General features: G+C 37.3%; 1 protein-coding gene across 12 annotated transcripts in view; it reads left to right on the top strand.

Annotated features, from left to right (window-relative positions):
* NfI (Nuclear factor I) overlaps positions 1-12,277 on the top strand; it is an 849,368-nt gene that overhangs the window by 193,020 nt on the left and 644,071 nt on the right. For all 12 annotated transcript variants that reach the window (XM_069838135.1, XM_069838131.1, XM_069838133.1 and 9 more), the window contains exon 2: positions 10,720-10,875. In XM_069838135.1, the coding sequence (XP_069694236.1) occupies positions 10,720-10,875 (156 nt within the window). The remainder of the gene's footprint in view (positions 1-10,719; positions 10,876-12,277) is intronic.

Below are 12,277 nucleotides of genomic sequence, written 5' to 3'. Positions count from 1 at the left end.
TCATATTAAAAACTTCTGTGCATCGACTGGAGTGGTTTGTAATTTTCTGTTCTTCGAAGTCCAGACCAGTGCAGTTTGAAATGTTGGCAAACAAAAAAACAAATGCTCGGGTAGTGATAAAATTAAACAAAGGCTAGGGAAGCGATAGAATTGTGCGATTGGCTGAAAGTCGTCCTTTCGGAACGTTTTATTGGTCAAAAGTAGTATGACGCAGTAGAAGTGTAATAGTCTCTATAAATATGAATTTGTCTTATTCATTGTTACTAGGAATGTAACTGAAGTTAATCAACTGTACTGTGAAGATTCAGAAATGTAGATGGTTAGAGGTGTGGACCTGCAGTTTGTAGTAATTGTGGATACTTGTACAATTCTAAGATGTTCTGCAACATTATCTTCTCACTGAAGTTCATTCCCTAGAAGAATGTTACCAATTATAGAGGAGAATAATGGTGACCTGTAAATTTTGGATGTGTTTAAACTTCAATATACGCCACTTTTTATTAATAAATTGTGTTATTTTTCTATAAACTTACTTCTTAACAAAGAGGACTTTCAAATCTTTCATGACTTTGGAATAACCCTATACTTTTAATTCTGCGACAAGGAGCTGAAATAGACTAAGATTTTTATCAATTCAATTTCATCGTCACGTAAAAAAAAAGTACTCTGTTCTCAATCTCATAAGAATATTGAATCTGTTAATAACTACAGTGATAAAATGGAGGATGTATTTAAGAGATTGTTCCCGAGATATCTTGGACAGCCGATGATGAGTGCCAATAGGTTTTTAATATTAATCGAAGTGTGATGGTGGAGTTGGCAATAAACTTAATTGTAACAGCAGAACGAAGACTTCAGGTTTTTGTCGTTAAGACAACACTTGTTCATTAATGGAGTATGGGTTCACTCATCACGAAGGTTGATAAAAATTAATGCTACTCGGCAGTTTGAAGTCTAACTTTTCATGATGTAAAAGTAATAACAAAATACTAACAAGGAAGGTTCACTAAATGATAATGGATTTTCACAACTATTGTTCTCCTATACTTTCCATCTGGAATAGGAATTCTCCCTATAAATTTCATCCGGAGAAGGCTTAACCTTCGAAATATGATTTTTCAAAATAATCGCTTGACTCTCATGTAAACCTCATATCTCCATTGTCATCGTGGAAAAGAAAAGGCCCCAAATGTTTATGCATTGCCTTCAAAATCAAAGAAGCTTATGAAAACTAACCTCTTCAAGTCTTTTTAAGAAGTATACTTTCAATCTGTCAGTGGTCACAGGATACTTTTGGTAGACTTGTGGACAATACCGAGCTAGACAGGCTATACAAAGAATAACTCCAGAAGGTAAGACGGTGGAAGTGTTAACAAATCCAAAGCACATAACTCCGATTGTTCAGCCTCTTGATGTTTATGGGAAATTTCATTCGGAAGTTCTCTGATAGTGTTTGTTACTTGACATGAATGTTATATGACATTAGAGAGATAATGTGATAAAATTGCTGTCTTTAACACGTAATCAGTTTTCATCTCCTAAATATGTAAATATGTGTAAATGTGCCTGGTATAAAGCGGGTATCTTGACAAAAAAACCTGATAAATTCGTCATTCCTATAGCATTCAAGTATAAAATTCATCATGCCGTTTTTTAAGGTGCTACAGTAACTTTGGAAAACTAAAGTAACTTACATTCATAACTTATGTAAATTGCCTCATAGAAATACATGTGTAAATGTAGGTAATTGTGGACAATGGTTGTTTTAAGGAAAAATACTCTGTTGTGGCTGAAGTGTGCCTCTCCTTTAATCTTCCTCTTCTTTCTTATTCCTGATTCTTCTGTTACTTCTGCACTAAAGATGATTCCTTAACTAATACAACAGTTCACTCGCCAAAGTATTTCTCTCTGAGGTGGCTTTTGCCGCGTACGTAAGAAGCAGTATTGCGAATCTACTACAGTTCTAAATTGTATGGATAAATGTTTCAAGGTCATCCATTCATTCATACATAGTGTTCTGCTCAAGAGCAGGTCTTTCACTGCAAATCAAACATTTTCCAATCTCCAGTCTTTTCTATTTTCTGCTTTCCTCTTAGTCTCAGCATATGAAGCATATATCTTAATGTAGTCTATCATCTGATACCTCCTTCTGCCCCCGAATTCTTCTCCCGTTCACCATTTCTTCCAATGCATCCTTCAGAAGACACTTTCTTCTTAACCAGTGACTACAAGGTGATCTGAATGGGATATTTATAAATGCTACCATCGTCCTGGCTGAACAATGACTTTTCACAAAAAAAAAAACAGTCTTTGGACCCTAGTTCTTTTATGAAAACCATTAAAAATTTCCACTCCTATAACATAGGACTATGGTGTTTTCTTCGCTAACAAATAATTCAGTAGATGGCCGCTACAATACGCTCACCATATGCTTAATACCTCAAATTTACATGTTTTTTTGTCTATGGGTCTTTAAAATAAGCCATCAGTTCATGTTTGAAGTTATAAAACCATTTCCTAAAACTCGAAAAATGTGTGTAAACAAGCCAAATGACTAACGAAGTTCTGTTTATTCTTCAAAGCTTAAATCACAACAATGAAATCATCTTGCAGAGAATAGCTAACTATAATTCTGCACTCATTCTATTGCCTCTTATTCGTCTTGATTGCTCATTTATTTTTGTGGTTATATTAATTTCAACTATATTAATTTCTTCACAACAATCGTATCTGTATATCAGAGGTAATATATATTAAGTCCAGATTTTTCGATTTTGAAGTTGTAGGACTACTGAATTCCTTAGGGTGAGATCTTTCTGCAGGTTTACTCTGTTAAGTCCTGGGACGACTGATTCCGGATTTATTTATGTTTTTTTAATATGAAAATATATTAGGGACATACTACGATAAGTCCCACACAACTCTGCTTACTTCTATGTGTGTCGTCTTATACTTTCCAAGGTATACTATTGTTTCACTATACCAAAAATAAAAGGAGTAGGTTTGTAACTATACCAGAGATGAAAGAAAAAACACGTGAAATTTGTTTTTCGCATGTATCCTGAAGTTGATAAAATGGATTTACATTAAAATACCTCTGAGGTAAAGATAGGCCTATATTTTCTATTAGGAATCTGAAGTATAAATTTTTTTATGTCTTCCTGGTTGTCGCAAAACTCATCTTCCGGTGATATTCGTTGGGATTGAATACCGGTAACAACTGAAGAGAAATCCTTTCGAACATAAAATTAATTTCAAATTCCTTGAGATGTTTTATAGTCATGAGATTCCAGTTGGGCTTTCAATGTGGAAATATACCTCTTTTTATTGAAGGAGTGGCAAACTGAATAACTCACACGTCCGTTATATCAGTCAAAACGGTTTGATTTCTGGACATGTTGATGTGTTGATATTTTCAAGGCGAGAGGCGAGTAGAAACAAAGAATTGCATTTAGCGTGTGTACCAGTGTCAGGTTAGAGTTTTGGAGGTCAAGGTCAGGGCCACTGCCAGAAGAAGAAGCCAGCAACCTCTTGGCATGGATCACGGAGTAGACCGTACTTACCCGTCGTATCCTAGTGGCCAGCTAATGTAATAGGCCAGTGGGGCAACCCCTTGCGCTACTAGAGTCCAATTCAGAGCGAAGAACTCTTTCTGCCTGCCTGCCAAGTGGCACAATCACAATAAAAGTTGGCTCCAGTCGAGGAAGGCACGCCGACCAGCCCGCTGTCCCTGCCCGGCCCGTCCCGTCCCGTCCCGGCGGTCAGCGCGACTGACGGGGGAAGCAGATCATTACCACGTACCTACGTAAAAGGGAAACGATAAAACATTATCAAGTTGTACACTGCTGCATCCCACACCCCGCGCGGGCTGTTGGCAGACGCCACTGCCTTTCTTTTGGCAGTTCAACCTCCACATGGCTGATGAATGAACACGCGGCACATGGAAGTGTTTACAAGGTAGTTCAACGACTCCGTCCGGCGCCTGGTTCGGTGCTGGTTCCACTCGGCCTCCCTTATCGCAGCAGGGAGAAGCACACCGCTATCCGAACAGAGGTGCTCTATGCGATCTCGAAGGGAATTTGGGATGATGACGGTTTGAACTGAATCCATTCCACTGTTGATATAATGAAGTGGGGAAGATGGGTGAAAATTCCAACTTCTATAAAGTTTTAATTATAGAGGTAATTTTTACACACAAGTTCCTTTTCGAATATGTATATATGCTATAATTTTATGTCATTTAAGTAGATTTTTTACTAATGCATTTTTAATTGGGGAGTATATTCAAAATCTATCTCCCCCTAAACCTTAAATATTACTACTGCTACTGCTGCTGCTGCTGCCACTACTACTACTACGACCACTTCTACTACTACTACTACTACGCCTACTACTACTACGACCACTTCTACTACTACTACTACTACTTCTTCTACTACTACTACGCCTACTACTACTACTACTACTACTACTACTACGACCACTTCTACTACTACTACTACTACGCCTACTACTACTACGACCCTTCTACTACTACTACTTCTACTACTACTACGCCTACTACTACTACTAGTACTACTACTGCTGCTGCTGCTGCTTGTACTACTACTAATACTCTATTTATAATGCTGCTGCTCTTGTTACTACTACAATTGTGGTCTGAGATAATGTTGATTGAACCTACCATCTTATTTTCCTTTTATATGAGTCTAAATGGATGTAATCACTGGATAAAAATACATATGTACAGTTCACAGTTTCACGGGCTTTCATTTTGTATCCAGTGTGAATAATGTATGTAGGGTAAATGTTGGTGTATTGTGATACTAATAATATTATGATAGTATTTTTGAGAATTTTTTACAATTTTACTGAGCGAGAGGACGATGCGATTTTGTGCGGAAACTTGTACACGAACATTTCCTTAATACGCTGGCGCAAAAAGCCGATCTTCCTCTCGCTCAGTAAAATTGTAAAAATTTTTCTAAAAGTACTATCATAATATTAATAGTATCACAATATTAACAACCGTTACCCTGAGTAGGCCTATGTAATATAATATATTTTACGTATCTTGCGTATGTACGTACCTACTGTAGGTATGTATTCATGCATGCATGTATGCATGTAATTTTAGTAGGTTATTTTACGACGCTTTATCAACATCTTAAATTATTTGGTGTCTGAATGAAATGAAAGTGATAATGCAGGTGAAATGAGTCCGGGGTCCAACACCGATACAGTAGTTACCCAGCATTTGCTCATATTGGGTTGGGGGAAAATCCCGGAAAGAACCTCAACCAGGTAACTTGCCCCAGCTGGGAATCGAACCCGGGCCACCTGGTTTCGCGACCAGACGCGCTAACCGTTACTCCACAGGTGTGAACTGTATGTATGTATGTATGTATATAATGTAATATATGTATGTATGTAATGTAAAATGTTATATATGTATGTATGTATTATGTATATATGTATGTGGGCCAATACAACTCATCACCAGGCTTCGGCCAAGGGACACAGAGTAACCAGTATGAAGTTTAGAGTATACGGAGTATAAATGACGTCATGGCCCGTGTAGAGGGGTGACTGCAACAGCACAGGCGGGTCCGTAATGTGCATTACAGTTGTGTGTATTGCTGCTTGGCTGCGGTACGTGTAACAGGCTTCGGCGTAGGGACAACTGATTGAAGGTTACAACTCACGTTAATACTTTAATGGTAGACATTTATTGTCTATACTAGGAATGTACTGTATATACTGCATCTGTACAGGGTGAAATATATTTTGTGCCGTACAGTAATGGACTGTTTACATGTTGAGACCCGAAGTAACGGCGCGCTCCATCTCCCACTCCATTCGACCAACACAATACTATCGTTCGTGCGTTCTGAACGTCATGCGTTTCTTTGCCCAGGACCGAAGCCTGCTCATCACTGCGACCTAGTAGATCTATTACGCTAGACATATTCCTAACCAACACAGGCTGAATACACTAAGGTTCTCTGAGTATTAAGTTCTAGAGCAGGCAACCACACACGTCCCTAGACCAGCCCCTCCCTATGAAAGTCCACTCAATTTCACAACAATCAAACGTGAAAGTGAGGTTATAACCGAAGTATTTAGAGTAGACTTACCCCAACAGGACGTGCCGAGGAACTAACCTGTCACCATTGTTTGCTGGAATACATATAGAAACTAGCTAGTATCGTACTTTTCCGCGATGTAGCCAGGCTATCTACCGCAGATTGTGAAGTAGTTATCGTATTACAACCGAAGACGCAGCCTTGGCACTGGTACGGGTCATCCTTTGCCGCTGGACCCAATTTGTAGGAAGTTGCGCGAGGCCCAGGCGTTGGGCCCGAGCATGTCTGTCTGTCGCGCCGAGTCTTCACTCAATGAAGATGTGTATGTTGCTGGTCGATGTCTGCTACGAGAGGGAAACAGGCGCCGTTCTCTATTATAGAATACTATCCACTTCGCATAATAATTGCTTTCACATTTGAGAGAAAATACATTTTCTAGATTTAACAGTAGACCTACAGTACAATCTACGCTACAACTTTCTGTTGTATCAGCCGATTCTCTCTCTTCTTAATGAATGCATACTTATTTACGTAAAATTTATATATGTATATTTGTATCTACGTAATGTATGTATTTACTTATATTTGTGCGCACGTATGCACGTATGCATGTATATATTTTATATTTACGAATCTAACCTCCGCGGTGACAGTATAGTCTAAATCATACGTCGGCATTTTGTGACTCGCGAGCCAGCCCCTGGAAAACGAAGCATTAGTACTCCTCCTCACAACGGACTTTGAGTTCATTGTACACAACGTAACTAATATCGCTCATGGCCTGGCTTCATAATATCATATCTTTATCAGGGCCCTTGAAAAATCCACGGAGACGTGAATTTTGGTCAGAATATCTATCCTTGTAAAAGATACATCAATTATTATTATAATTCTGTTGAAACTCATAACTTAATTTCCTGTAATTTTACAATTAAACATTGATAATGATATAACTTTCATCCCGTATAATTCACCAAGGGGCACTAAGAAGCAAAATTATGAGCAAATGATGGGTAACTTTCGGTGCTGGACCCCGGACTCATTTCACCGGCATTATCACCTTCATCTCATTCAGACGCTAAATAACCGAAGATGTTGATAAAGCGTCGTAAAATAACATATTAAAAAAAGAAGCAAAACAAGTATGAAACATGTTATGAAGTTGGTTGTTGACACCACAAACCAAATAAAATCAAAGTCATTAAAACATCTGCAATTCTGAAAACTCCTACAGGATATGAGAGAAGAATGCCAGATTTGCCATATATATTATAGAGCTGTAAGGTGGGTTAGCCGTGGAAAAATGATTCGTCGGATTTTTCACATGCAGAAAACAATTCTGCTTTTACGAAGGAAAAGGTGCAATAATTATATTTTCATATAACAATATATTTTAAGTACCGGTAATTGTCGCTCATGTTTGAAATATATTACGCTGGCCTAGGATTTCAGTACAGTATGTTAATAAATAATTAACTGTTAATAGGACATAGAAATTTTCTAATTTGATGCTAGATTTGGTATTGCTTGCCGAAATTTCAGAACACCTCAACAAATTAAATCGGTAGCTTTAGGGGCATAATAAAAATATGGTTCATATGTACGAAAGTATCAATTCTTTTCTTTTACTTACAGACGTGTGAAAGCAAAATTTATTATAAAACATATTTAATTTTCCTTGCTTACAGTCATTTGGCAATACTGTATGCAAGATATAAAATCGCTAGGCCTGTATTATATTGACCTCTTGAATGAACTACGAATAGATTTTCGTAACAAAAGGCTCCTTCAATTCAAAATAATTGAAACTGATTTTCAATTACATGGAAATCCTTTTGGCTTAAAAATAATGAAACTAAGGCAATAATTACAAGAGGAAATTAAACGACATGTATCCACACCTGTGGAATAACGGTTAGCGCGTCTGGCCGGGAGACGAACGGATCCGAGTTCAAATCCTGATTGGGAGAAGTTACTCGGTCCAGTTTCTTTCCGAAATTTTGCCTCAACCTATTAAGAACAATTAATTCTGGATAACTGTCGGCGCTGAATTTTGAACTCATTTCGCTAGCATTATTAAGTTATCTACATTTCACTGATACGCTAGACAACCATCACTGTTGATAAAGCGCCGTGAAATAAACCAACTAACTCTCCAATTTTTTCAGTAGATTTAAGTCCTCTTTTAACAGTTGGCTTCTAAATAATGCATTTTATATTACTAAGCAATTTTTCGATGTTCATATTAACATTCTTTATATTGTTCATTTTACAAATCGATGTATTTGGTGTAAACTTATATCTATATTTGACTCGCGATACAATCTTTGATGTTTCTGGATAATAAAAATTGATTTTATTTATTTTTATTTATTTATTTATTTATTTATTTATTTATTTATTTATTTATTTATTTATTTATTTATTTATTTATTTATTTATTTATTTATTTATTTATTTATTTATCACCGTACGGTGACGTGCGGAAGAGGCTAGTTCAGGGACATAAGAAATTTTCTGCCTTCATCCTGCATACACAGGGTGCCTTAGGACAGTCGACCGACGTTGGTGAGAATTAACTTTGCTATGGATTAAATAAACCACAGAATGATCTAAGTGCTTGGTTGTTCTTAACCTCTCGTCCCATACAAATCAAAACACTATGTATTAACAGTTTCTTCGGATCCAATCTTCGTTCCCTGAATGTCTGATATCTGCCGAAACGAAGATTGTAATATACATTGTTGGAGTATTTCAAAACAGTACAAATTTCGTCTTTTTGCTGACATCAAAATGAAGAACGTGTTATTTTACGTGAAGTCATACAATACTTTGAGAATATGGTATAGGGTGACAACAGACTAAATATAGTGCATCCGTTCCTGCTTAGCGCATAATATTATACTTTCACATCCACTAACTGATAATGAAAGGCGTGACAAAGAGGTAGGGCATTTTACACTTTAAGAATGACCTGAAATACGCTATCGTGGTACGAATTCAATAATCTTGTATTACAATGTCTATACTTCGTTCCATAATGTCTGATAGGGGAAGTAAATATTGCCGACAGAAAGAAAGAGAATTGAACCAATGGCAGAGCTCTCATTCCACGCTTATCTTGAAGTTGGGCGGTCTGAAGCGTTCTACCCCCGCCCAACTTCAAGACCTCTGCCATTGGTTGAATAGCAGTTACATTTATCTCTCCTCTGCCGGCAATATTTACATCTGTCAAACATATGGAATGAAGTATAGAGTAAACCGTACTTCATAGAAGCAGAACCTTACTGTTTCAAGAGATTCATGACAAATAATGACTTAATCCCCACTCCAGTGTAACTGGTAGGAGCATTTGGTTTCTGCGCACTTTGAAATATTTTTTGCCGAACTATAGCTGAGTATTTACTGCTTTCTCTTTGATGTTGCAGTATATTGAGCATAAAGATACGTGGAATAAATGTCTGTATATATAAATATTAACTGAGAATTAATATGATGATGAAATAAGTTTATCGAATTTGAAATACATGATTTCAATTCCCGAAAATAAAAATTACGACTTAATAGACCTTACCTCTTACCTGAGTATTCAATCTACTGTAATGAATTACTAGTGCACTTGTACATAGATAATTTTCTATTTATTCTAAAGTGATTCTAACCTACTAAAAGTCTTGTATCATTATTAATTTATTATCGTTTTTCCACAACTCATCTTCTAACGTGTAGTGCAGTGTTACTGTCATTATTTTACATATTAAGTCTTTCTAATATATATGTAGGCTTTAGTTGAATTGTAGACTCCATAGAGGACTACCAAGAGTGACAACTTTACATTGGTTATATTTCACTGCAAATGTTCCCAACAGGTAGTGCGCAACGGCTTTTCCTTTCCATCGAAGTATACTCTGTCTGTATGTCTGAAACCTACTCTTGCTTACATCTTACCGCTGTGCAGAGTTCAGAAACACCCACACTGTATGATTGAAGCGTGGTCAACCTCGTGTCCAAGGAAGGAAACGTTTCATCATTAGTTATAGTATATATTTTCCTACTGACTCATAATATTTACGGGTAGGCAATCCCCATGACAGCGCACCCGTTCCAATCTCAGACTGTGGCGTATATGAAATTCGTGGTGTATGAAGACAATGTTGTGTAGCTTTATCTCTGGTTGTCCCTTTTTTCCCCTCTTCATTTCGCCAATAATTTTCACAATCTTCGGCACTTTTTGTGTATTATCTAGCACTAGGTCCTCTGTCTGCCATGAAAAGTTAGTACCTCGTGTTATTATAACTAACGATTGTAGATGACATTGGTAATTCCGGACGGCTCAGATATGAGGGACTGAAGTCTGTCACCACGAAATGGTATGACGTGAACAGTAGGATGGAGAATGAACTCGTAATGAGGCAGGTAGCTGAACCAGCTCGCCAGATGCGAACAGTAATTATTATGTAAGTCATTCAATACGCGTCTACAATAAGCCTACTTGGATTGCAGTGCTAAGGAATGATCTTGTCTCATCCTATGACATTATAAGACGTGATGGCAGCCCACATTTGATATGTTATTTTTGTCCATATTCTGAGCGACGTTTGCATTTGTACTAACATGGATGTTTGTTTTGCAGGATGAATTCCATCCTTTCATTGAAGCCCTGCTGCCGTACGTCAAGTCCTTCTCGTACACGTGGTTCAATCTGCAGGCGGCAAAACGCAAGTACTTCAAGAAGCACGAGAAGCGCATGTCGCTAGAAGAGGAAAGGCGGTGCAAAGAGGAGTTGCAGGTATGTACCAATCTATCAAAATTTCCAGTACCACTGTCAGAAAGACAGCGGTGCAGCTATAAGTACAGTCAGATACGAAGACGGTTCATTCTAGACAACTGTTGCGCATATACCATCACATGATCGCGTGAAACACTTTACTCTATTGCGGAATGTTTGAATAGAAGAAAATTTTGCATTGTGGTTGATTATTGTTGTATATATTGTTTTCATTAATAATAATCATGGTCTTCATGATAAAATTAAATATTTTGCTTTAAAAACGTAATAAGAAAGTCTTCACTGAAAAGGCAGATAAACGCAGTATAAGTTATTTACACGCAGTCTATAATGGAGGTTACTTCAATGCTCAGAAACTATCTAATGAGATTGGTTATAAAAATCACATCTTTCTGCATGCGCAAACGAGTTTTGAATCTGGCCGTCTCTGTAACTGACGATCACTATATTTGAGTAACTCCTCTGATATATCTATACCGTGCATACACGAACGACACCATCACTATTTGTTCACATATATATCAACGTGTTGACGTGTAGGGAAGGTGAGAGGAAAGAAGGCACAGCATATTGCATATAATCGGAATCAAATTGTGATAGACGGTATCTAGGAAACAAACCGGTTTCCGTTAATCTACTAACATCACTATTAATTATAAGCACAGAAAATTATATCAATCATATTTTCGCGAAACAAAACAAGGAGTTCGGGAGATATGACTTACCACACAGAATGATCAGAAGGAACTTAAAACCAAAACATCAGCAATATAGATAATGTAATAACGTAAATGCCTCCACCATAAATAATTTACGTAGATGATTATGGATTATCTATCTCAAGTTAGCCGTCAAAGACTCTTTTACTCTCAGGGAAACATTGCGTCTTGTTTATTATCACCTTGTAGACGACGCTGCACCACGCGACAATTTATACAGAGTGGAAAATAACCTTGCAGATTGAAAGGGACAATAGGATACACTTAAATGAATAGAAAGCTATACTACGTTTTGTGATTAAATGCACGGTTAATTAGAAAATTAAGTTTGAAGTTTCAGCAGTCCGACAACATCGTCACTAACAAACTCTTCTCCTGATACAGATATAAGAGGTCAACTTAGTCGGCGTGTATCGCTAAGTGAGCTGTTCTCTGGCGCTGTGTTGCAACCAGCTCGCATCGTGCAGTGGGCTTGAAAAGAGAGGTTTTTAAATTAAATTTACACGAAAACCGTCCACACTATTAAAATACGCCAGAGGGATAAATTATGTACATCAGTTTTCCTATCGATATGGACAAAAATCACGATCCTACTCGCAATAGTTATTAAACATTTAGGGGGGGGGGAACATTTTTATAAACTATTCGCTTTCCACCAATTTGATATTACAGTTTCTTGTTAC

This window comes from Periplaneta americana, chromosome 10, assembly GCF_040183065.1.
Source record: "Periplaneta americana isolate PAMFEO1 chromosome 10, P.americana_PAMFEO1_priV1, whole genome shotgun sequence".
In the NCBI taxonomy this organism is placed as follows: Eukaryota; Metazoa; Arthropoda; class Insecta; order Blattodea; family Blattidae; genus Periplaneta; species Periplaneta americana.
The sequence above is the reverse complement of the archived record's forward strand: the minus strand, read 5'-3'. Positions and strand labels throughout refer to the sequence as shown.